Source organism: Micromys minutus (assembly GCF_963924665.1).
Source record: "Micromys minutus genome assembly, chromosome: 8".
Classification (NCBI taxonomy): domain Eukaryota; kingdom Metazoa; phylum Chordata; class Mammalia; order Rodentia; family Muridae; genus Micromys; species Micromys minutus.
The window spans coordinates 40,800,945-40,827,741 of record NC_137977.1 but is presented as its reverse complement, the minus strand read 5'-3'; the positions used below and the strand labels follow the sequence as shown (position 1 = coordinate 40,827,741).

General features: G+C 43.5%; 1 protein-coding gene across 1 annotated transcript in view; it reads left to right on the top strand.

Moving 5' to 3' along the window:
- ZNF608 (zinc finger protein 608) overlaps positions 1–25,370 on the top strand; it is a gene marked incomplete at both ends in the record, with an annotated part of 100,134 nt that extends 74,764 nt beyond the window's left edge. Inside the window, 6 exon segments of the mRNA XM_080919945.1 lie at positions 15,253–15,340; positions 15,865–18,313; positions 19,659–20,076; positions 20,675–20,847; positions 23,300–23,453; positions 25,285–25,370. Coding sequence (XP_080776071.1) covers positions 15,253–15,340; positions 15,865–18,313; positions 19,659–20,076; positions 20,675–20,847; positions 23,300–23,453; positions 25,285–25,370 — 3,368 coding nt within the window.
- Positions 25,371–26,797: the final 1,427 nt, after the last annotated feature.

Here is a 26,797-nt window from a genome sequence, read left to right as displayed (position 1 = left end):
GACCCTCACGTGCAGCTTTGGAAGAAATACCACAGGAATGGCCAGTTATTTTACAGAATCTGGAAGAAAGGCCTTCTGGGGTATATTCCTCTTGAAGTTAAAGAAAACCAGGTCTAAGCAAGAACCAAGATGCGCCATGGTTCTCCAGACCTACTATGGGAACAAAGAGTTATTTTGAAAGTACTGGGTCCCAGAAAAGATTAAAGGCACCTTGAAGTATGAGGCAGGAGAAGGTACCCACATAAACCAAATTCAAGCCTGGGATTGCTCCATGATGTGGGTAAAGAGGTCAAGACAAATATCCTGATGCCAAATGAGATGTAAGAGCGTCAGTGGAAAGGGATGTCTGGACTGTGAATTTTGACTCTTTTGAAAGAGAACTCACGTCATAAAATGTTACAACTCTAGCCCACAGAGAGTTCTAGAATCATGTGCCTCAAGTCTTAATTACCTCCTGGATATGGAAACAGAGATTTAGAAGGGGTTTGAGATTCCATGGTTCTTTTAGACTTTATTTTCTACGACAAGTTGCCTTATGACACAAGAAATGAATATGGGAACCACTGGAATTTCACAGTAGGCATCAACCACATGGCCCTGGTTGTGGTTGAATTTGCTGCATTTGCTGCTCTGTTGCCCTTGCTGCCTTCAAGGCTGGGCACATGTCCCAACCATAGGCAATTTGAAGCTTCTAAGGTAGTGCCACTGAACCTAAAGTTGAGATGAGGTTCTCCCACCTCCAGCACACACCTTTAGCATACCTCTGGTCATCATAATGGCTTCCTTGTTCATGCCTAGAGGATTCTCATCCGTGCTCCTGTACAGAAACTATAGTGTTTATAAGAACCATGTTCTGTAACCATACAGAATACACATGGGAGCAGGACAACAGAAGTCAGATCATGTTCAAATCTCTGACTTTCTAACCAGGGGACATCAGTTAAGCATCCTTAGAGTTAATGTGCTCATTAGTAAGGTAATAATTAAGGAACCTGACACACAAGCTCGGGGAAAACAAATGAGTGGATCTGTGTAAAAATACTGAAGTTTGTGACTCATGCATGGCAAGGTCCCGGTCAACATTCCTCCTGTTTCTTTTCCATCTTTTTCTCCTAGCAACTGCAGTGCAAATATTAGCCACTGGATATATTAAGATAATTTTTAAAGTTGCCTCTTTGATGCTTCAGTGGATACCTCCACCCAAGGTTCCACTCTATCAAAATTCAATAGGAAACTCTTCAGTTCTGTTTGTCTGTGGATTTCCACTTTTGGTAATATGCTTATGTTTGTCTTCGGATGTCTTGTGCTGCTACTACAGGATACATGGGATTGGGCAATTTATAATAAACAGAAATGTATTTTCTTACAGTTGTGGGTCTGAAAAAGTCTAAAAGTCAAGACTCTGGCTTTGGGGCTAGAAAGTTGGCTCAACTGGTAAAATGTTTTCCACACAAGCATGAGGTTCCAGATCCTTAGATACAACTATACATCAAAGATGTCACTAGGTATTATGCCAACTTGTTTCTGTTGTGATATAAACACCATGTCCCAAAACAGCATGAGAGGACAAAACATTTATTTGCCTCATACTTTGGCATCACCATCGTCAAGGACAGTCAGGTCAGGGAAGGATGAAAGCAGGAAACTGGAGACAAGAAAGAGACATTGCTTACTGACTTTGCTTCCAGGCTACTGTTCTTCTGTGTCCTAGACCCACTTGCCTAGGGATGGTACCACCCACAGTGGGTTTGTTCCGACTGTGTAAATTAGCACCCAAGAAAATGTCCTCACAGATATTCTCACAGGCTAATCTGACGGAAGCAATTCAAGTGAGGTTTCCTCTTCCTACGTGTGTGGAGATAGTAACCAAGACTGGTTATCACATTGCCTAAGTAATAGAGCAGCTATTTACATGACCTCGGTGCTGTTTATGTATTATAAGAATCTAAGAGGCTCAGCAATGGTTTTATGCAAGAACTGTGCCCTGCATGTGAAGCCTTCAGTGCCTGTGGCACAAGAGGGTTTTGTCCTGGGAGAGCAGCGCACACATGGAACAGCAGTGTGCACATGGAACAGACTTTACCACGGCAGTGAAACAGTGGCTTTCTGGGAAAACTGCTCTTTGCTTTAAGAAGTGTATATGAACTTCTGCGTGCTGATCCATGCCCTGGAATACACTACCTGAAACAGTATAATCTTTTGGTTGAATGTCAACAGTTTTATAGGCAGAAAAAAAATTTTTTTTCAGTTAAAAGTTTCTGCCCCACCCCCATTCGAAAATATTGATTTCTAAAACATCAAAGTATGATTTCTTCCCCCAAATTTTGTCCCGTCGTTTACCACTTTCCACAAAAAAAGACATTGGCTGATGGAACGGGCTTGGCAGGGCCTGGTTGGGCAGGGTCCATCCTCCGGCGATGACCGTCTATCAGCCGCTGGCTTTCCCACCCTTGGCCGTAAGTCTGCGAGGGTAAGTAGACATATAGCTTGCTTGCTTTCTCTTTCAAAGAGAGCCAGGAAGCCTTTGGACCAATAACGGCAACAGCTTTAGAGTGCTGGATTCTTCAAACAAAGCCGAGTGGCATCTCGTTCACTTCACCCCAAGTCCATCCCTCCACTGCTAGCTGCTCCCAGTTTCTACTGAAAACATCTTTATTTGTTGGGAGCCAGGGGCATCAGAAGGAAATAATATAGGTCTGCACCTCAGTCTTCCACCAGGCATTTTCCTGTCCTGGGTACCAATCCCACAGCCTTTTGTTATGAAAACAAAGCAAAGCAAAAACCAAAAACCACTTATCTATTGCTTCCTGAGCCAACTTCCAGCATTAGCTCTGCCTAGCCAGACAGCCTGTTTGTGGTGATACTTGATTTAGCAATCCAGGGATGGGAATCAGATTCTTGTCTTCACCCACCCTCTCCCTTCCTCCCTTCCTTCCTTTCTTTCTCCTACCTCACTCCTCCCTCTCTTCCCCTCCCCCTCCCCCTTCTCTTCTCCTCCCTCTCCCCCTCCCTCTTTTCCCCTTCCCCCTCTTCCCTCCCTCTCTTTCTCTCCCTCCCTCCATCTCTTTCTCCCCTGTGTGCTTGTGTGTGTATCTGTGTATGTGTCTGTGTGTGTGTGTGTGTGTGTGTGTCTGTGTGTGCTTTCGTGAGTGTTCTTACATGGCTCCTCTGTGTGTATCTGTCTGTGTATGTTCAATCTCAAGTATAAGACAACCTGGGAAGACATTTGAAATGTTGAGCCAAGTCTTTCAGTGTGAAGAGGTGTATAAAACACATCCCAGTGATGAGTACCAATTAACAGTGCCTTGCTTTCTGGAAAAGACTTCAAGTTGGCTGCCCTGCAGGTCAGAGTCAATAAAGACTGAGTTACTAACAATAGCCTTTCTCTGGCTGAAGCCTTGGACTTAACCCTAACTTCATCAGACCAGAGAAAAAGAGGATAATGTGAACAATAGGAGTCTTGGGGGTTGACTTGAGCCTAATGCTCAGAGGCTGTAAAAACTGTCAGAGGGCTTGATTGATTGGCTCATGTGTTGTAGTCCTCCGTGCAGAGGACTAATGTCTCTGCCTCTTCTGAGAGAGTTCGATGTGCCACCTGGGGTCAGAACTTATCAGCCTGTGGGGCTAATGTTTCTGATGAGGCCAAAGTGCAGTCCATAATTTATACAGAAATTTGTGCTTAGAGTTTTGGCTTGCATCCCTTCCTCTACTTGAAAAAGTGTGGAAGAACTTCTAGGTGCTCTGACAACAGCATCGTTGGGTGTGTTTAATAAACAAGACAATTGTGAATTCAAAAAGAGACTTTAAAAATCATTGTGGAGTCTTTAGTTAGCAAAGAGGCCTGATTTGGGACATCTCAGAATCCATCTGTAGAATGGGTATAAAGGGAACGGTTAGCAGTTTATAGACATTAAAACCAGACTCGACCTGGAGTGACTCTGAAACAGTTCTGAATGACCATGGGCAAAGTCCCTGCAGTAGAGGTCCCAGGATAGCGCCAGCAGAGAGAAGATGTCTGGCAAAAACCAAGGATGGAGAAAGCTGAGGAAAACTATACTTTTGGCTAGATGCCCAAAAAATTCTGTCCGGTATGTAGAGAGCATTACAGCACCCATATAAATTCTTATTCATACAGCTCCTAGAATTTGAGAGTAAGCCAGTGTCCCAGAGCAGGGTTGGCCAATCAATACCCAGCTAAGTTGTATTTTGCAAAATGACAGGTTGCTCCAGTAAGTGCTAACAAAGGCCCCTTTACCTTCGCCCTGCACTAGGAGAGCTCTGTTAGTCACACTTCATTAGGTTTGTTTACAGAAAAGAGCTGGTCTCTAAGCAGGGTATTGAAATCCTTGTAACTATATAGGGTTTAAAAAAAAAAAAAACAAAACCTTTCCTCCCTGAAAGATAAGAACTTTGGAATGTGGGTGGGGGAGGGTGCAAAGGAACCTTGGACCTTTGTCAGGAAAACTGCTTTGTTTGGATGGGAATTGAAAAGAAGAGTTGGCTTAAGGGGTTGCTGCCTTGCCAGGAACCAGACCTGACACTTTGCTGTCCACACTCAACTGCCAAGCTTCCATTCGGCCTTTTTGTGACCTAGAAAAAGTGAGGTGCTCTTGAGGACTTGAGATGAGTCTTTTTTACCTTAAAAGTAATGCAGAGGAGCCACATCTAGAATTTCAAGTTGTCAGAGGAGGAAACGTTTGCTTTCAACAATGAGTGACAGTTAGAAAAGAGAACTTCCTAATGGTTGGAATTAGTGGTGTGTATAATAGAAGCAATAAAAGGTTCTCAAGGTTGGAATTTGCCACTCATAAGATTCTAAAACACAATAAGTGACATCTTGTGCCCTGCCCCTCACTAGGAATATATAGGTAATGGGTACAGAAGCCTCGCTCTGAAGTTGCTTCATCTGGAAGGAACATAGGAAGACTTTTGCCTTCTTCATGTGGAAGTCTTATTTTCTTCAGCAGTGGCCTAACTTACAAGAGAGTTAAAAAGCTGTGGTCACATGATTCTGACTAGTAGAAGGTAAAACTGGAGCTCAGGAAAGTACAGGTTAGCTCCACAGAGGACTGAGAATGAGGAGGAGCTTCTCAGTCTCTGCATTTGTTGGGAATGGGGCACGGGTGCCCCCTCTGGTTAGCGTTCTTCCTGGCTACTCTTCAGAATTCCCTTTAGCTCAGAATACACATCACCATCTTCCCCTGTTACTTCTGAATCTGCACCATATTTTATGTGACCCTATCACCGAAGTCATAAACCCTTGTGCTACCTGTGGGGTATAGCCACTGTAGGAGGAAACAGGAACGGGCAAAAGCATCCATCAAGCTCAATTCTGTAACCAAGAGAGTGCTGATCCCAATTTCTCTGATATCCTGCCCTTTCCATCTTTTCTAGATTGCCCAAGACGGTGGCTTTATCTGTTGTGTCATAGTTACCTCTTTGTAAGCCTTATGCCTGCAAATCTCTCTCTTTCTCTCTCCTCTCTCCTCTCCCCCCCCCCCCACACCCTGCCATTCAGAGAGTTGGTTCTCTGTTTGAGCTGCTGTTGTAAATTGCTATTTTAAATTTCAGCAAGTGGAATAATAGCTGAGAGATCATCCCCAGCAAATGTTGTTGGCCTTTGTAAAGAATGGCTCCTTCAGAGGCTTTCTGATTTACCGAAGACACAGCTGGTGGGCAGCAGAGCTGTAGGAATCTGTGCTCTCCTGGGCCTAGCAAGCTCCAGATGAAAAGGGCCCAGAGCTGGCACAAAAGCAAATAAGCCTCTGACTTTAAATAAAGCATCCTAATTTATAGGAAGCCTAGCTCTTCAGTCCCAGCGAGATCTATGGATCAGTAGCAGCCTTTTGATGTGGAGCATAATTGTCAATTGGTTCCCACTGTTTCCTTATAATTCAGGACCAGGCCTGGTTTTAAAAAAAATTTTTTTTTAAAAGCACATTCTCATAATCTAGGATTGTGGTAACATATTTTGTCAAGGAATTCAATAACGTTTAAACCTGAACCTCTGCATTACCAGGACCTATAACCTGGTCCTGATTTGGGAAAAAGAATGGGTGATCAGGGAACACCTCCTCCTCTTTCCTTGCCCACTCTTCCCCTAAGGCCATGAGGTTTTCCTTTCTCAACCTCCTCTCTAACCATCCGATTCACTGGTCCACAGAACCACTTTGTCTTTCCTCCCAGTTTCCCCCTCCCCAACCCCTGGTCCAGATAAAAATGGGAAATCTGTCTATTAGAGGATTCCATAGTCACAGCATGAAAACTCCTCTACTCTGGGTATTGAATATCCTTTTATGGGGACTGATCTGGAGGGGGGCCTCTTTTTGCCTTGAGTAACCGTTTCTATCTTCATCGGCTGCTCACTTTGCCTGTTTCCCAGCTGAAGCCATGACAACATGAAGAGCTCGGATAAGGAGGAGCTCTTGATGCAAAGGAGACACAGGAAGTGCAGGGAACTATGGGAACAGGCTGCCTCCTTTCGATTATCTGTCTTCAGTGGCTCTGACAGTGATAGAAGGGAGGCTCTGTCGGTTTCACTCTGGGAGACCTTGGCCATGTTCCTGTGTGCCCAGGGCCACTTGTATGTAACTGTGTCTTGAAATAACACTATTAAAAAAGGTGCGACTCTTAGGAGATGATATTGCTAGAGTTCTTAGTAAGCCTGATTCAACAAACATTTATAAAATGTCTTTCCCACACTCTTGAATGGCTTTATTTAAAGGAAGAAAAATATTTCCTGATGAACTAATCAAAGCCTGTGGGAGGTGGAATGGATTCATGCCTTCCCAAGTGGGAGGGGTAAGAAGGCCTTCTCTAATGATGGAACTGCTTCAAAGGGTGTAAGGTATCTGCATTGGAAGTCCATCACAGCAATTCAGATCTCAAACCAAAGAATGCCTGCAAAGCCGACGTGCAGAATTAGGTATCAGAAGTAAGAGTGGCTTTGGGCTCCATGGTGTCAATCAAGGCTGCAGGGAAGCAGTTACTTACTGGAAAGGTTAGTCAAAAATCATAAATGAAGCCTCTTTGTACAGATTTCTACAGACACATAAATCATAGCATGACATTTGCTTGCTTGTCCTGTTTATGCATTTAGATTACTTCAAATGTTTGCTTCAGAAAACTCCCTCAGCCCGGGATCCCCTGTGCCTCCTTGTTCTTTCCTTCCCACTGTGTGTTGACTGAGCCTTGGTGGGCCATGACCTGCAGGGATTGGCACGATGCCCAGCAAAGTGTCTCTCTGGCTTGTTGCCTTGTTGTAGAAGCTCCCCGGAGATGTGTCCTCTTCCCTGTTCTAGCACTGTCATCTCAGACTTGTTTTCCAGCTTGTCCCCAAGTAAGGACTCTGGACGCTTTAGCGGAAACTGTTGCAGGAGCTTGCCAGTAATAAGGGTACTCGGTATGAATGCTGTTTTATAGAAAATGTATTCTAAAGCCACCAATGCTACTTTAGGATATCTATATCTGCTGAACATAAAGGCAAATACTTTGGTTATTGATCATTCATGAAACTACTTTCTAAAGGTATCCACGTGGTATTTTCTTTCATGATGATTTTCATTACATTTGAAGCATATTATAAAATTGATGACATTTTGTAAGCAGGAAACTTGCACAACATCAGTTCTGGCTCTTGCCACCAACAGGAATTTATCTCTAATGACCTGTCAGGAAATGATTTTGTTTTCAGACATTCTCAGGTCTCCGGCTGGCACTGAACACATTGTTTCCTAGGGCTGGTGTTGAACTCTTGATTCTGCTACTATCTCCTAAATACTAGGATTGTAATCAGGTAACTCCATGCCCACCCGTTGTCCCAGCATTTCTGAGAAGTTGTGTCTCAGGCCATAGTGCTGTTCATACATCCTTCTACATCAGTGACTTTTGGCTAAAGGACATTTCATCCCTATCTTTGATGTGTTTACCAAAAGGATAAAGAAAAAAAAATGTCCAAGGTTTTGGCACCAATGTTAGGAAAAAAATAGAGTAGGGGGATATGTTCTATGGAGGTGTGGTTATGGAGGGAAGGAAGATGCCCAGAGGCATCCCTTTCTTCTGGGGGACCAGCCACATGATGGTACAGTATAGAATAGAATTTATGCAGGGCATGGGAGGGGAGTTAAGAGAGTAGTAGGGGCAGAGAGAGAAGAGTAGAGAAGTAGAGGTAGGCCATGAGCACATGGAGAGAGGGGAAAGGAAATGGAGAGAGGAGGGACAAAGGGATGAGAGATCAAGACAGTAAGGAGAGGGCAAGCAGCCCCTTTTATTGTGCCAGGTAACTGTGTGGTGGAGTTTAGAAGAATCCTAGCAATCCTCACAGGCAGCAAACACACACAACAGCCTTTTAATGTTTCCGATGATGCCTATCAAAAACCCCATTCCTGTTCTTTGTAGACATGGTAGAGGATATTGTTACTAGAGAAGCAAGGAAAAAAAAACCAGCAAGTGTTTCCTGCAGCTGACCAGTCAGCTGGGTATTGATCACCTGTCTCCATGGGAAAGAAATAGATGGCAGTGAATAAGGGAGAGTCTAGTTTTCCAAGAAGCTGAATGATTTTCCCAAATCAATACAGCTCATCAGGCCTCGGAACAAAGGCTGCAGAGGCGGTGACAGAGATGGAAGTGGTTCTGTGTTCTTCTGTGTATTAAACCATAAGGCCCATGGGGAAACAAAGCTTTTCTGCCAGTGGTATGCGTGTACGTGTGTTCATTCTTAAAGACTTATGAAGTATATTCGTAGGAGGGGAATCCTTTCAGATTAAAACAAAAAGAGCTCAAGTGTTTGGAGGAAAAGAAAAAAGAGCACAGAGACTATTTTGTCTCCTAAAAGGTAGGTGCGAGCAAGACCCCATCTTTACCTTTAAGGGTTTTTCCCTTCCTATTTATGGAGGTGTTTAGACAAACTCCAACAAATGTCTAGATAAGAATGCTAGACCCTGGCAAACAGCCCAAACTAGTCTGCCATGAATGAAACCAGCACCTCATGCCCTGGGAATAGCAGGAAAACGGAAACGCTGGACCGTCGCCGTATAGAGGTTATAATTAACAAAGGTGGAACAATTCTAACGTGTTCCAGCCGCCAACAGAGAGTCACCAGCAAACTCGGTCCTTCTGTCCTTTAATCGGTTAGCCCTCTCTGCTTTCGAAAGGTAGTAAGTTAACGCCAGAACACCGTGTCTGCGGGCTTTACGACTGGGGCGGCGGCACATGGGGCATAAAGTATTTCATTATACTTCCCTTTGTCAGCCCTGCCCTATCTCACAAGCTCCATTGCTGTACACTATTTGTTCAGATAAAGCCCAATGTTCAGGGTGACTAATCGCAGAACTGTGTTCCAGATGGTTTGATTACAGGATGTGGTTAAAGAGACTCTTCAAACATTCAGCCCAGCAGTCAGGCTCCTTTTAAAAAGAAGGAAAAGAAAAAGAGGGGGGGAACAGCAACAACAAGAAAACCCCACTATTTCATGGTCATGTGACAACCCTGACTTTTCTTCCCCGATACACTACACAAACATCCTTGGTGAAGACAATAGGAAAACCATTTTGCTCTTTGGCTGACACATGAAAAAAAAAAAAAAACTGTAAATTTTGTCTTCGGGAAGAGAGTCTAGCTGAAGGCTAAAGGAGTCTGGAGCCTGGCCTGTGAATAAATGCACTATTTCAGCTTCCCTCTGAAAAGACACCAGGACAACACTCAACAGAACAAAGCCAGAGTGCTGCTGTGGAGAGAAGTTCTGCACAAAGAAATATGATAAGCCCCACCCTGCACAGTGGTCACACTAGGACAACGTAGGGTAACCCAGGCACTAAAATAATGGCATTCCTATTATCTCTGGTGTTTCTCTTGAAAAAAAGGGAGGGGGGAGAAAGTGTCACCATAGAGGGGGAGGAGGGAATCACAGCACAAACGAGTTACAATGTGAAGTTATTGGAATGAGGTTTGCATTTTCTGCCCGAGTGCACGCCAAGTCTATCCAGATGTGGCATTCTGAAGAAGAGTTCAGGAAAACTGTGTGATTCCAAATTCGGCATTTGTGATGGCTGCCAGTGCTCTTGGTCCTGAGGATGGAGACTGTTTTAAGGTTCAGTCTTTACACTGTAATATAAATAGATTTATGCAAACCACTGGGCTATCAGCATTTGCCCAGTTCTTGAGGAAACAGCTTCACAAATGCAAGGAATAATAGTGCATAAGCCACATAACTAACCACGGGGGAGCGGAATTTCTCCACATAAAGTGTCATCAATAAGCTAGTGTTGCGAGGCCTTCTTTGTTGAAGATGTATGGCAGTAGTGAGACCTGAGAAACCAGGGTTCTGTTCAGAGTCTTATGGGTTCCAGCATGTTCAGTGAGCTTATCCTTAAGGTGCGGTGCTTCTCAGGGCTGTGTTTGCGGACAGCATACCAATAACAAAGGAGGGCTATATTGTTGGATGAGACCAGGTCAGCATACACATGAATGGAGGGAAATGTTAAAAGAACGTCCTCTCAGAATAGAACATTCATCCTCAGCCGTGTTCAACCATGGTATGAGTTTTTCTCACTAGTGAGTGGAAAGCTTTCTGTGACTCGAGTTACCATGGGAAGGAGACTTCACTGCCTTGAACTTGTAGCCTTCAAGGTCCCTTTGGTCTTTCCTACTCCAGGCAAACAGAAATGAGAACAGACTAGGAGATTGTATCTTAGAAATTCTTAAGAACTGTGCCCTTTCATGCTCTCTCCTTCAGCAGAGTATAATCACAGCCCCAGGTAGAACCCATCTTTAAAGCAAGGAAAAAGGGAATAACATGCTACTGAGCATCAGTCATAGTGAAGACATCATGGAGTCCAGTCAGTGGCCCCGGAGAGACTGGATTTAGTGGGTAAGATGATGTGTCTGCAGATGGGCAGGTGCTATCACACGAGTTTGTCTTCATTTATTAAGGACTTCAGTTCTCCTTAAAGAATTCTGTATAGGCACTCAAGCCTTCTTTAGGAGAGTTAAGTGTGATGTGAGAACCGGCCAGCAAGATGGCAGAAGGGGTCAGGGAGCCTGCAGTCAAGCCTGATGACCTGAATTTGATCTCCCAGATGCACATGGTGGGGGCAGCGGGGGAGAGAACTGACTCTCAGACTTTTTCCCCTGACCTCCTAATGTGTGCCATGGTGTGCAAGCACAGAAAGACAGACAGACACACACACATACACACAATGTAATAAATGTTGGTTATATAGAATAGCATAAAAGGGGCTTGGAGAAACTTGTTTTGGGCTGGAAGGAAAATAATGACAGGATGTTATTATTAATCTAGATTCCTGGGATATTTGTGTTTGGTTGCCTCTGCTTCTGGTACCCATCACTGACCCATTTTTATGAGGTCAGCTTTGGGACTATTTGTCTGAGACCTTGTTAGTCTAAGGCATATTTTTGAGCAAGGTGTGAGAAGAGGGCATGAACCAAGGGCATCACACCTGGGCTTTAATGCTTAGAGCCTAATGTAATGTGTGAGATTAGTCTAGTCTAACAAAGAGCCCGCTCTGTAAGCATGGATGATATGCAAAACTAAGCTTATATTTCTGGATTATGATGCATGTCTGTACTGGTTGTAAGACTGTAGACTCTTTAAGTACAGAAGCTGAACAGGGTTTCCAAAAAATATGACTGAGTAGCACCAAATAGCTACTTCATAAAGACCCAATAGATGTTGCCAAACTTGATGGGCCTGAATAGGAAATAGAAATAAATTCTTATGTGACTCAGTGTGTGCTATGCTGTGTGTGTGTGTGTGTGTGCGCGTGCGCGCGCGCGTATGGGACCAGTATCAACAATACAAAGAAGAAAATCATATGGGGTGAGCCTCCCGGTCCATCCTTATAAATTTTTTTTTCTACTTGCCTAGCATTAACAGTAATATACCTCAAGTATTTTTCAAATAGCCCTTGGGAGGAAATAAACCCAGTGAGACCCTGTTATAAACATCAAAAGGGCTTGCAGAGGGAGTGTCAGACGATCCTAACTCACAGGCAAAGCATTCAGGAGAGAACGTGTGCTTAGAAAGACAAATCTTTTGGGAACTAATGTATGTGCCAGTCTAATTTGTTTAGAGAGAAACATAACTTCAAGCCTGGGGTTATAAAGTCTTAACCTGAACTTTCTGAGGGCTAACTCCCATCTGATCTTCATCTGTCAGTATGCTTTTAGTAAGTTATATGCTCTATGTGGGCTTAGGTTACAAAATGTTTGAAACTTGTAATTTCATCAAATAATCAAGAAACGCTTGATTTATTGATTGAGACAGGGTCTCACCATGTAGCCCTAGCTGGCTTGGAACTTGCTATGTAAACCAGTATGGCTTCCAGCTCACCGAGATCCACCTCCCTCTGCCTAGAAATAATGTTTGGGCCACCACGCCCATCAGCTTCCACTTATCCGAACTAAACCCCTTATTTGGACCTTCACAGTGGCGGGTTTTCTAAACGTGAATCTCCAGCCCCTCCCCCCAAACAAAAGAAAACAACAAAACATCAGCCGTACTTTTCAGTTCATGGGGGAACACTGCTTAATCTCTCCTCCAACTTAGAGCCTCAACTGTCTATGGTGGTACTGCGAAGAGACTTGTGCACCACAGACCCATAAATTAATTACTACTGCTTGAGAAGACTATTTAAACAACCACTCTCCCTGTTTTGAGCATTTTAAATTCAGACTGCTTTTAGAAAAAAAGCAAAACAAAACAAAACAACAAAACCAAGGGTGACTTATTTAGGCTTCCAAAGTTGAAAGTAGGCCCTTCTTTACAGAATTTTACTACTCCCGGTACAGATAACATCGTGGCCCACGCGGCCTCTAGGCAGTAGCAGATGTGAACTGTTTTCATGAGGAAGTTGCAACTGCTGTTCATCCTTTGTGACCGTTTCAACCTGCGGCCCAAGATAACCACTGATTGATGGCCTGTGTTGTTGGGTCCCTTCCTTTTCTCTGGCCCAATTACCCTTGCCGGGCTTGAGGCCGCAGATTTGGACACGGCTTGCATGGCCTGTTGGCTGTATGGTAGAGATCCTTGTGGGGGCAGGGGTGGGGAGCCTGCTTCCAGCTTCCAAGGCTTTGGTGAGGGGTTCTGGCAATGTTTCAGCTTCCCCACCAAGGGGGAGCACTCCTCCTCCTGCCCAGCCCTTTCTCCTTGCCTTGTCTTCCTGTGTTCGGGCCAGCCAATCAGACGCAAGTGTTCGCTGCAGACCCTGGCCAATCGTCGGCCCGCCTTTGCTGGAAACGCGAAACCCTTAGGGGAAAAGCAGTAACAAAAGCCTTTCACTGCAGACAAATGTTAAGTGTCTGTGCAGACTTTTCCTGTTTTTAATTTTATTACTGCAAGAATGGAGGGTTTGTTGTTTCTTTCATGTTTCCTTTCAAGCAATTTTAATTATACATTTGTGCTACATCAGGGACTCTGGAACGCAGTGATTTCAGCCTATTGCCTCTGAAGCTAAAATGCAGTAACCTTCTGGCAATACAGATACATTCCTGCACTGTAAATATAGCTGACATGCTAAAGAATTTTAAGCAGCTGCAGAGGTCTCTGACACCACACACAATGCCCCAGAGAGCAGATGATGAGAAAGCCAGCCCCGGCTGCCCCACTCCTTCATGCCCCACCCCTCTTTCCTGAAGGGATGTGCTCTTAAAGACTCCTTTCCGATTGTTCTATCTTGTGCAGTTTTTGACCGAATGCCTAATTACCATTGATTCTCATTGCAATGGGATTTTTTTAATACTCAATGGTTAAACCCCACCCCTACCCCCATGGGAGAATCACAAAGGAATCAAGCATAATTTGAGGCGATTCTTCCTAGCTTCCCCCCCTCTCAGCTAGACTATTGCTACAATAGTAGATGGAACTTACAGTGTGTAAATTCAGCTCCATATAACTAATAGCAGCCCCGACCATATGGATAACCATTTAAAAATCTCCTTTTGAGATTTTGGGGAACATTTTTTTTCCTATTATTCAGTAGTGGAGCCCTGATCATTCAGATATTTTATCTTCTGTTTAAAGATTCCCCCGTAAAAAGAGTCCTGTTGCTTTATGTGGTTCCCAAAATGGCAGATAATACAAGAGAGCAAGTCTCCCAGGAAAGACTTGGAGGGATGGTCTCTGAGAGCGGAAGTGTAGGCACTAAAAGAAACAAAGGCTCGCTGAAATGTTTCATTTACTTACCCTACTCTTCTGTATGCCTCCGGATCTAGTTTCTTTACAAATATGCTGTAAGGATGTGATTTTTTGTTTTGTTTTGTTTTGCTTTGTTTTAAATGGCACTTGTCCCCAAGAGAACAAGCCTCGTGTTAGATGTTGTTTCCAAGTGACATTTGGCATACTAAGCACACTTAAGTTTAGTAATTCACAGATGCAGCAGCGCTCAATTAAAGTGTCTGTCTGCAGAGCAGCAGAGGAAAAAGCAGAGTGGCTGGAAGGAAACATGTGTGTTGATTTTTTTTTTTTTTTTTTTTTTTTTTGAGTTCTCTTCTAATCCTCTGCAGCAAATGCTTACCAAAGTTGACTGAAGATAACCCTGAGAGCAGATGTATTGTGCACACTTATTTTCTTAAGAGAGCTATTTTAAGAGCCTCTGAGACAAGACCAAGCGGTGACACAGAGCCAGTTCTGAGGTTGATTATTGTCTCACACAGGCAAGGAGGGGGTGGGTCAAGAAGAAATCACAGCTGCCCCAAGGTCTCACTTTTTCCTCAGTGTCTATTTTTACCTATCTGCAAGGGTTTTTTTTTCCCCCTTAATAAAAAAAGTTAGCATTGTTTTATATGGTTGAATTGGAAACCAGATTCCTTTTAGTCAGCCTCTGGCTTAAGCACTGGTAACTCGGACTTGGTTTATGTTGGCTGTCCGCCAAACGAAAGCAATTATGTGTAATAATAGAAAAATTAAGAGGTGAATGTTACTGTTTTACAGCAGGACATGGCAAAAACCATTTCCTTCTGTCAGCAATATCTTGATCACACCCTCACGCAGTCTCAGCCCTTGCACCACACTTGTGAATACACACACACACACACACACACACACACACACGGGGCGATTTCCTGTGGGTTTTAACTTGAGGTCACTGAAACCAGAAAGAGGAAGGTTGCAAACCGCAGCTTTTGAAAGCCAAGTGAGAATAGATCATTGCTGGTAAAAATAATATCAATGAATAAAGTAGAAATAAAGAAATAAGTGATGAATGTGTCCCATTGACCCTCCGCTCTCCCCTCCAGGTGTCCTAGTGGTCAATGTCACGTGGAGAAACAAAACGTATGTGGGGACCCTCCTGGACTGCACCAAGCATGACTGGGCCCCTCCCAGGTAAGTGCCTTTTCTCTCTTGCTCCTTCCTCTGTTCCTCCCATCCCGTTTCTGCATGGAAACCATAGAAAGAAATTAATAATATATAAAACTCTTCCTGTAATTGAAACCAGACAAAGGAGAAATGAGCCATTCGGCCCTGAACCAGTAAAACACAGATGCTATCTTTCTTTTCTATCAGATCTCTCCTCCTCTCACTTCCCTCTCTCCTTTGTTTTCTTCTTCTCTTTCTTTCTTTTTTCTTTTTTTTTTTTTTTTTTTTTTCTTTTTTTAGAATGGAAATTTGAACTGATTGAAAGCCAGCTCTTTGAGCTGCTTTTCCTTTGATTCTCTGTGAGTGAATATAATCCACCGGGTAGCCTGATCGTGGGCTGATGTACCAGTACAGAGACTATCCCTTCCCTTGGCTGCACCTCACCCTCAAGCCGCCAAGGCAATGGGTGCTCTTTGATACCCCGTGTCCCTGAGATCCTACCTGACTCTTTCGGAGATGCTCATTATGACACATGTTATTTGCTTCCCTAGGTTTTGCGAATCACCGACAAGTGACCTGGAGATGCGAGGGGGCCGGGGCAGAGGAAAGAGGGCGAGATCTGCCGCGGCTGCTCCGGGCTCCGAGGTCAGCTTCACAGAGTCTCGAGGGCTGCAGAGCAAGAACAGAGGGGGAGCCAATGGGAAAGGGAGGCGGGGCAGCCTCAACGCCAGCGGACGAAGAACACCCCCAAACTGTGCTGCAGAAGACATAAAAGCCAGCCCTTCCTCAACCAACAAAAGGAAGAACAAGCCCCCAATGGAGCTGGATTTGAACTCGAGCTCTGAGGACAGTAAGCCAGGGAAACGAGTGCGCACGAATTCCAGAAGCACCCCTACCACTCCCCAGGGGAAGCCAGAGACTCCTTTTTTGGACCAAGGCTGCTCCTCTCCAGTGTTAATTGACTGTCCCCACCCAAACTGCAACAAAAAATACAAGCACATAAACGGCCTGCGGTACCACCAGGCACATGCACACTTAGACCCGGAAAACAAGCTAGAGTTCGAGCCTGATAGTGAGGAGAAGATCTCAGACTGTGAGGAAGCCTTGAGTAACGTGGCCCTCGAATGCAACGAGCCAAGCACAAGTGTGTCATCATATGACCAGGTGAAGGCACCTGGGTCCCCTGGGGCTGGGAACCCCCCTGGGACACCCAAGGGAAAGAGAGAGCATGTGAGCAATGGTCCTATTATAGGTTCGAAAACCGGGAAGAATTCCGGCAAGAAGAGGGGCCTTAACAATGAACTGAACAACCTTCCGGTCATCTCCAACATGACCGCCACCTTAGACATTTGCTCAGGAGCAGACAGCAGTCTAGCTGCGGAAATGCCCAAACTGGAAGCAGAAGGACTGATTGACAAGAAAAGTTTGGGGGATAAAGAAAAAGGCAAAAAAGCAAACAATTGCAAAATGGACAAAAACCTCTCTAAACTGAAAAGCGCCCGCCCCATTGCCCCCGCCCCCGCCCCTACGCCCCCACAGCTGATTGCTATTCCAACAGCAGCCTTCACCTCCACCACCACGGGGACCATACCTGGACTGCCCTCCCTCACAACCACTGTGGTCCAGGCTACACCAAAGAGCCCTCCATTGAAACCTATTCAACCAAAGCCCACGATTATGGGGGAGCCCATCACCGTGAACCCAGCTCTGGTGTCACTCAAAGACCGAAAGAAAAAGGAGAAGCGAAAGCTCAAAGACAAAGAAGGAAAAGAGGCCGGAGGTCCCAAAATGGATGCTAAGCTGGGGAAGCCGGAGGATGCCAAGGTGGCTAGCAAGGATTTGTCTGGGCACTTTTTAAAGGACCATCTCAGTAAGAGTGAAGGACTGGCTAACGGATTGTCAGAGTCTCAGGAGAGCCGCATGGCCAGCATCAAAGCCGAAGCCGATAAGGTTTACACGTTCACGGACAATGCCCCCAGCCCTTCCATTGGGAGTGCCTCACGGATGGAATGCGGTACCCTGGTGAATGGGCAAGCGCCCATGGCACCACTGCACGTGCTGACACAGAATGGGTCTGAGAGTTCAGCAGCCAAAACCAGCAGCCCAGCCTATTCGGACATATCGGATGCTGCAGATGATGGCGGTTCTGACAGCAGGTCGGAGGGCATGAGGTCAAAGGCCAGTTCCCCATCGGAGACCTTTTCTAACAAAGATGGTGTTGTGAAAGGACATCCCTCAACTTCTGCACAGCCATCTCAGCTGAAAGAGTCCCATTCTCCCTATTACCATGGCTACGAGCCTTATTATTCTCCAAGTTACATGCACCCTGGACAGGTTGGTGCCCCGGCACCCGGGAACGGTGGGAGCACGCAGGGCATGAAGATCAAGAAGGAGTCGGAGGAAGATGCAGAGAAGAAAGACAAGGCGGAACAGTTGGAGTCCAAGAAAGTGGACCACAGTTCTGCATCCCTGCAGCCTCAGCACCAGTCAGTCATCACACAGAGACACCCTGCCCTGGCTCAGTCACTTTACTATGGCCAGTACGCCTATGGACTTTATATGGACCAGAAATCTCTGATGGCCACCAGCCCTGCCTACAGACAGCAGTATGAGAAATACTATGAGGACCAGAGGCTGGCAGAGCAGAAAATGGCCCAGAGTGGGAGAGGAGATTGTGAAAGAAAGGGTGAACTCCCCTTGAAAGAACTGGGCAAGGAAGACAATAAACAGAAAAACATGCCATCAGCCACTATCTCAAAAGCTCCCTCTACCCCGGAGCCTAACAAAAACCATTCTAAACTAGGGCCATCAGTACCTAATAAAACTGAGGAGACAGGTAAATCACAGCTTCTGTCCGGTCACCAGCAGCAGCTTCAGGTCGACAGCTTCAAAGCTAAGCAGATGGAAAACCACCAGCTTATTAAGGAGGCTGTAGAAATGAAGTCTGTCATGGACTCTATGAAGCAGACAGGTGTAGACCCAACTTCGAGATTTAAACAAGTAAGACTGTGGAGCGTGGCCCCCCGCAGGCAGGGAGCAGTCTTGAGTTGTGCACATGTCCTGGGCTTGATCTTGCTAGACCTGTAGACCCTGGGAGGAAACCATCGTCAGGGGTTTTTTCTCTTCCCTTGAGAAGTATTCTCAAAGACCCTTGGGAGTTCCTATACCATTCTAGAACGTACGTTACTCACTGATGCCATGGTGTGCAGCTGTGTGTCACCTAAGAGTAGCTCTAGTCAAAGATGAAGGCATGTCACTAAAGGGCCTCAGAAGTTTCTCAAATTCTGAGATTTTATGTCTTGCCACTGATACACTTGGAGATGTCTGGGTTTCTGTTTTATGTTTCATTTAGAACCCAAAGTAGAGAAGCTCTTGAGCTTTACAGAGTCAGGAGCTGGAGGTGACAGTTCTCAGGAGTTCCTCCAGCCAGGCGGCGCACACTTGACGTGCAGTCACCATAAAACCATAAGCATTGCTAGGTCTGTCCCCTCACCCACTGCTGCCCTGTGGGCAAAATTCTCGTATTCTCTAGCACCAACAGCTCAACTTTACTACACCCGGTGCTTGCCCCCTAGTGAGTCAGAACAAGAGTTCTTAACTGTCATGTACCTTTCCAGCCAAAGCCGGAATGGAGGGCCATCCTCAGATTCTCAGTCAAGACCTGAACCCTCAGTGGTGTTACACCACGAAGGGCATTTGAATCCTCAGTCCCGTGCCCTCCATAACTCTTACTGAGGCTGCTGTTTCCCAGGGCTACAGTAGAACAAGATAGTTTTTAAAAGGCCTATGGATGGGTTTGTTTTCTAACAAATAAATCATAATACATGCCATTGGTTTGATGTTTGGGGTTTTGATTAAGATGCTAGTATATTAATGGGAAGCAAGCCAGCAGAGTGAGATCTTCAGCTTGTAGCCAGATAAAAAAAAAATGTGTTAAGAAACCAAGAGTTTATTTTTGTCTAATTGATGTTAATAACTGTAGCAATTGCTTAAAAATTTTTACTGTTAGCTTGAGTTTTTGAAATCCCCCTTACCTGTGTGAGACAATAAAAGAAAAACATAGACCGAATTAAATACCCCTGAGGATGTTATTATCTAAGGCTTTTCAACCCAGCTGCCGAGTGACCTTGATGTTGGCTCAGCTATAAAAGCATGGGTTTAGTCTGTGGTACAAGGATTGTTGCTAAAACCTACCTCAGATATTTTTTTTTTTTTTCAGAGTAGGCTGAGCAGCACATGTTCACTTAAAATTAAATAACAATAAATATTGCCATCGTGTAAATAAGTGGATTTATTTGCTTTGTGAACGATGTAATTTTAAGACAGGTCTTTATTTTCAAACCAGGATCCAGAGTCAAGGACATGGCATCATTATGTATACCAGCCCAAGTATCTCGAGCAGCAAAAGCCAGAAGAACTTGACAGAGAAAAGAAGTTGAAAGAGGACAGTCCAAGGAAGACCCCTAACAAAGAGAGCGGTGCTCCCAGCCTTCCTGTGTCTTTAACAAACATCAAAGAGGAGCCCAAAGAGGGCAAGCGCCCTGATTCTCAGTCGGTGGAGGAAAGCAAGTTGAAGAATGATGATCGAAAGACTCCGGTGAACTGGAAGGACTCTCGGGGAACACGAGTGGCTGTGTCCTCACCCATGAGTCAACATCAGTCCTACATACAGTACTTGCACGCTTATCCTTACCCACAGATGTATGACCCCAGCCACCCTGCGTACCGGGCTGTCTCTCCTGTCTTAATGCACAGTTACCCTGGTACGTGTTGTGGGTTCTAACTACACTGGCGGGAAGAGGCTGTGTTCAAATGATAGCTATTAGCAACTGGAGATAAATTAGAAGCTTCACGAATGACATTTGGCTTTGCTTGTTTTTAATGCTGCTTAGAGTCCCAAAGATGAAACTGATTTAATGTGAGATTTTTATATGTTGTAATGAAATGTCAAGAATCCTGGGGCTGTAGCCTCCTTACTTCCTGATGGCTGACTATAGACGTTTAGACTGACAGATACTTTATTGCCTGTGGAAATATTCTAAGCACTTACTGTCATAATCATTATAGTTACTGTTTCTTTCACTTAAGCGGACACATAAATGCATGAAGTAGCTATAAGCTCAATTCTGTTTACTTCCTCCGATCATCAAGATGAATTAACCAGAAAAGAAAATCAGAGGACCTAGATACAGATAAAAAAATCATGTAGTCCATTCTTAATGTAACCCCTTTTTGTAGGATGTCTGACTTGTATACCAAAATTCACATGTTCCTGCCTCCAGCCGATTTTTTTTTTTTTTTTTTTTTTGGTTTTTAAGATTTAGCCTGTAACGTGTTGTGACATTTGTTGTTTATCTGCAGGGGCCTATCTCTCTCCAGGATTTCATTATCCTGTTTATGGGAAGATGTCTGGGAGAGAAGAGGCAGAGAAAGTCAATACCAGCCCGAGCATCAACACAAAAACAGCCAGCGAAGCCAAAGCCCTGGACCTACTCCAACATCACGCCAACCAATACCGAAGCAAGTCCCCTGCTGTAAGCCTCCTTTTGTTGGTAGTTAAAAGGCCATGTTTGGTGGGGGAAGGGAGACAAGCAATAGAACAGTCATGAAAGAGAAATGGTTTAGAAACCCAGCTGGGATTTCAGGATGCTGTTCTATTCTGATACATAAAAAAATGAAATGTTGAAATATAAGATGTGATCACACAGGAGGGGGAAAAATGTTGTTGAAGTGTTTGTGGAAGTGGAGAGACTTTCTGTTGCAAAAATGTGGCGTTTCTTGCTTACCCAGGAGGAGATGTGTTAGGGAGAAATTTAAATTTATGGTGACTTTTTGGTGTAAAAACGTTCATTGTTAAAACATTAAGCAGGAAGTACTAGAAAGCTAGTTTATACCAAGCTTGTTACTGATTAGTTCAGAGGTCACAAACTTTTGACCTATTCAACAAGTTGAGCTTTTGTTAAATGTCTTCTTAAGCATGGTGTTGTAGCTCAGTGATAGGCGGCTTGCCTGTCATGTTCTTGGGCAACATCCCTAGCCAGACAAAGAAGCAACAATGAAGATAGATTAAAACAAAACAAAACACCTCAAATATGTTTTCTTCAGAAACAATTTTGAAATCAAAGTCATTTTTTTTTCTTTTTTCTTCTATACAAATAGAAAGACTTGCTTTCTTTTAAGATAGTAGCAAACATAACCCTCAAACGTTGTGGTGGTTGATGGGAAAACGAATTTAATCAAGACAATCCATCCAGCTTATAAGCATGGACATAAATAATGGTGACCACATGGATGTCACCTCTTTTCTCCGTCCTCACCTAAGCACAGTAGACACTCGAGTTTTGGATTCTTCTGTGGACCTGGGTATCCACAGGTCCCATACGCATAGTCAGAAGCTTACGTGAAGCTGAGGGTCTATGACACACCATTACCATTAGTTATTCAGAAATAAATTTGAATCTCAAGCAACGTGCATTTCACATGTAAGCCTGAGTCTCATGGCAAAGGAATCAAGGCTGCATCTGCTGTCTGCCGGCCTTGATGCATTATCCTGTCCCCATCTTTCAGTAGGAGTAATCCAAGAAATGTGTCTCTGTGAAAGATTCACTTCCAGAGAAGTGGTAACTGCTACTCCTAAATGCTATTTATAAAGAGACCAAAGAAAAGAGATAGCTCTTGGTTAGAAAAGGAAAGAGAGTAAGATGAGAAACCGTGAGTGTCTACGAGGCAAACATCACTACTACCGAGAAACTAGGAACAGTGATTGATCCAAGCCCGATCCCTTTGTATAATTTCTCCTTTTAGTACTTGTACAGACAGTTCCAGTGAGGGCCTAGAGCAGAAAAAGAGAGCTAGATTCTAAAAGGGAGAAACCTGTGTGAGAAACACACTCCTTGATCCTCTCTGATGTGGAAGATCTGGAATTCGTGGTACCTTCTCAGAAATGAAGAATCTGGACCGTGGGCAGGGCAGTGGTTTCCTGCGGAGGCCACCCACCCTGGAGTGTGCAAGGAATTGGTTCCTGAACCTCTTGGGAATGCTAAGTCTGGAGACACTCCCAGTCCCCTTTATAAAGTGATGACACAGACTTTACCTGTAAACCTATATTCATCTTTGTATTTTTAGTCATCCCCAGATTTCCTCCAAGTATCTACTACAACAAAAGCACTATATAAGAGTTCCCATGCTGCGCTGTTTAGGGAACAATGACAACTAAACATGTGTTATAGTTTTAGTATGCCAGTTTCCTTCATAAGAGCTTTTTATCCAGGCTAGTTAAGTCACAGAAGTAGAGCTCATGTATACTGTCCGTAGAATTATAAAGGGACTAAAATATGTGTGCAGCATAAGTAAGCATTGTATATTATTGTGTGAACTAGGGTGTGTCTTGTTGTAAAAACACAATGAATACTTTGTTAGTTTTTGATCTTTGAGACAGGGTTTCTCATTATAGCCCTGACTATCCTGGAACTCCTTTGTAGAACAGGCTGGCCCCTGTCTCAGAGATCTGCTGCCTCTGCAGAGATTGGGTGTTGTAGGATTATAGCTATGCACCTCCATGTCCCACCTTAGTGAGTACTTTTTATAAAATTATGAGAAAAATTTTTCTCTACAGAGTATAAAGGTATAGTTACAAAACCTAGCCTTTAAAAATAGTCTCAAAAACATATAAAAATTGCTTCTGAAAGATACCAAATGGTTTCTAAATAGTCATTTGGAGCAGTGAATCATGAGAAAAATTTTAGGAAATATTTGCAGAAAATATTGGTGCCATTTAGATTACCTTGGGAGGTTCTCTGTTGTTAGCTTAGTTCTTTTAAAACAAATGCCTATCTTTTGACATTTTCTGCCATTGGTATAGAGTTTTGAGTCTGTACCTACTCAGTGACCTGAATGAAATTCTGTAGGGACAGGGCAAAAAAGGGTGCTTTGGTATTTCTGATGTTGGTATGTCAGTACATTAAAGGAGACTGTTTCTCTTTTCAGCCCGTGGAGAAGGCTTCCACGGAGCGGGAACGGGAAGCAGAGAGGGAACGGGATCGACACTCCCCCTTCAGCCAGCGGCACCTGCACACACACCACCACACCCACGTTGGCATGGGCTACCCTCTCATCCCGGGTCAATACGACCCTTTCCAAGGTCAGCAATCTCATCACATTGGGGTCATTCTGTCTTGCAAACAGTTGCTATGGCTGCCTGTCGGTATTTTTAAAATAAAAATATTGAACTCGTACTAACACCAGTGGTAAGGATGATTCCTAACACCTATTTCTTAGTATTCCTGGAAGACATAACTAACGGTGTTTGTATTCTACTGAGACACACAGTGGCTACGACTTAATAATTGTCACTGGGAGATGTTATCTCACAGACTGAGGGTGGTAGCTAGTGTCTGGGGCATCAAATATAACAGCCTAAAGATCAGATAGCTACTTGGGAGAAGATTGTAGGGAAAGAGGAAATGTGATTTCTGAGACTTCTAGTTCTTTTAAATTACCTTTTCCCCATGCAAGTAACTAGCACGATCAGGTCTAACGTTTCATAACCCAGCTGAGACCTGCCTCTTATCCTTTTGCCAACATAACACTTTTATTAAAGGTGAGGAAAGAGCTTATGCATAATATACAAGGCAGTCACATCTTACCTGTCCCATTCCCAGTACCCCCAGAAGGGTAGGTAGCTAGCTTCATTTTATCACTTTTGTGTATCTGGAGAGCCTGGCGCAGGCTATGCTGAGCCATTTCTGGTGAGAACTTTCTTAGTAGCATTGAGGAGGGGTTTTCCTATCTTTGTTCCTAGCACATGGCAAGCTAGAGTTCTGGAATCCGTTACAAGAGAACAGTAAGCCTGTCAGATCAATCAGGACGAGGCCCTCAGGACCTCATTTTTCTTTAATCACTTTTGCATAAGCTCCTGAGTCCAAATGCACTCAAATTTAGAATTTGGGCTCAACATGGGATCTTAGCAGGATCTGGGGAAATTCAACCATAGCATTGGCCAAGGTACTTAGCAAGACAATGTTGAAAAATGCTTCCACATGCAGGAAATATAAGGGAATTGGACTTTTTAATGTGTCACTTGACAGTAAAAGAAAGCAAATAATGATATGATAGATAAATGATTTGATAAGTAGAAAGATGGTAGATAGATAGATAGATAGATAGATAGATAGATAGATAGATAGATAGATAAGTAGGTAGATCGATCTCCCAAATCACCAAGTATCAGAATATGGGAAGGAAATGAGTTTTCTAGCACATCACAGATGTAAAGGGTGTGAACAGAATAAGTATCTCTCTCTCTCTCTCTTATGTTGCTGCAATGTCTCAAATTATCTCTGGCCTTGAACTGTACCTCCAAAATTACTGCCATGCAGTCTCATGAGTTTTACCTGAGCAGTTTTCTATGGGATTCAAATACTTTGTTATGTGAGGCTGTTCAGGCCTCTGCTCCCCTATTAGCCTTACAGACTAATGTTCTAAGTTCATGTGAACTTAGAGAGCAGCTTTATTTATTTTTTAATCTGATAGCTTTATCTCATGTACCTTATGGAATACATCTTATTTGCATCATTGGAGAAAATGTTAGAGATAAAAATTATTATGAAAGTTTTCTAAACTAAATAGCACATTGTTTCTCCAAATTCACTGTGAGATGTCTCCTTCCTTTTTTTTTTTTTTTTTTTTTTTTTCTCTTGAGCTCCCTGTTCAGGAATACATGTGAACCACTTAGCGCCATGCAAAGCCAGTGAGATAGAAGGCTGTGCTGTCCTCTGAGTGGACTATTCAAAAGGCCACCACTCAGTAATAGAATAGATATTGGCTACACTGCGTAGCTGGTAGTCTGTCTTTGCAGCATGAAACATTTCACGTGTGTGTTTGGGAAAGGACAAGTCACTGTGTCCTTTACCACTGGGCCTGTGTCCACTCTTGTCTAATCTCATGGAAACTTTGTGTTTTCCTCCCATTAGGCTTGACCTCTGCCGCCCTCGTTGCCTCTCAGCAGGTGGCTGCCCAGGCATCTGCTTCTGGACTGTTTCCTGCACAGAGAAGGTAAGCTTTCCAGACACCTGGAATTCATTTTCTGGGCTAATGGTAACAAGGAAGAGAATGTAGGCTTCGAAGATGAAAAGCTTGACACCTGAGTTTGATTTTACTGTAATGAATGAACTTGCTATGACAGTCTGGTTCACACGGGACTTTGATTCCATGAGTGATGTACATCTAAAAAGAAATGATTTATCTTTTTAATCTAAGATAAGGGTAATTGTCCTTAGGTTAAGAAAAGGCCAACCCTAAAACTTTGTTAACAGTATTTATGGAGCTAGGGTAGTTTAGTGGTTGACCAGAACAACTGAGGTCCTAGGTTTGATTCTCAGCTCTATACAATAAAATATCAGGACTCAAAGCTTTCTGTTTGATTATACTTAAAATTAACATTGCAGATGGAGAAATGAGCTACCATAATGTCAAAGGGAACATTTGTATCCTTCGTGGTCTAAGTTACCCTGCAACTCTCCTGAGAATAAAAATAAATAAAAAACCAGATTAGCAACATAAAATTAACACTCCTGAAAATGTAGCTCATTATCCGTATTCCTATAAAGAAAGCCGCTCCATTCACTGTTGTTACGTAGTTCCTGTCCATTGTTGACAGAACCAGTTGCTAACATGTGTTCTTCTTTTGCAGAGAATAACAGAATCGGAAGTGTCCGGTGTCATGTGACTGGATCACATGGGGAAGCGCTTTATATAGACATCAGTTCCATGGTGTTAATTTGAAATGCCTTAATGGCAGGCAAAAACCAGTCATTTCATTTTGTAAATTACAGATTTTATCACAGAGTAACAAATGTTGCTGTAATTAAACTTCTGTTTTATATATATGTATATATATACGTATACATATCTGTATATATACATATATATATATATATATACATATATATATATATTCTTTACTTTTTTGTAACAGTAACCAGGCTCGCACACACAGGGTCTGCTGCCAAGTTGCAAACCACTCAGTAAAGGAAATTAAAAAAGAAAAAAAATGTATTTGTCATGTTGAAAGTGTTAGCCACAACAGGCTGCTTATATTCTTTCCCTTTTAAATTGTAAATAAATAATGTTCTGTATCAGTGTGCCTGAACCTGCATATCCTTCATCTCCCCCATAAAACCCCTCAGAAAGGCCGACTGTGATGACGGCACTTGGTACAACTTAGATGTCTAATTGGTGGCTCCTCTTAAAGATGCATCAGTGTAAAAATGTTCCCGTGGTCACTCTTTGTACCTGTTTATTGTGGAAATAAATACTTTTGGAAGGCATGGGGTTGCCAGAACCACAAGAACTGTGTTGTATATATGATGTAAAAATTAAGATGGGGAAATAATGAGCATCTGTGAATAATGAGGTGTCATTTTTTTTTGTTTTGTTTTGATAATCTTGAATGGCAGATAACCCAATAGGCTGCACACCAGAGAC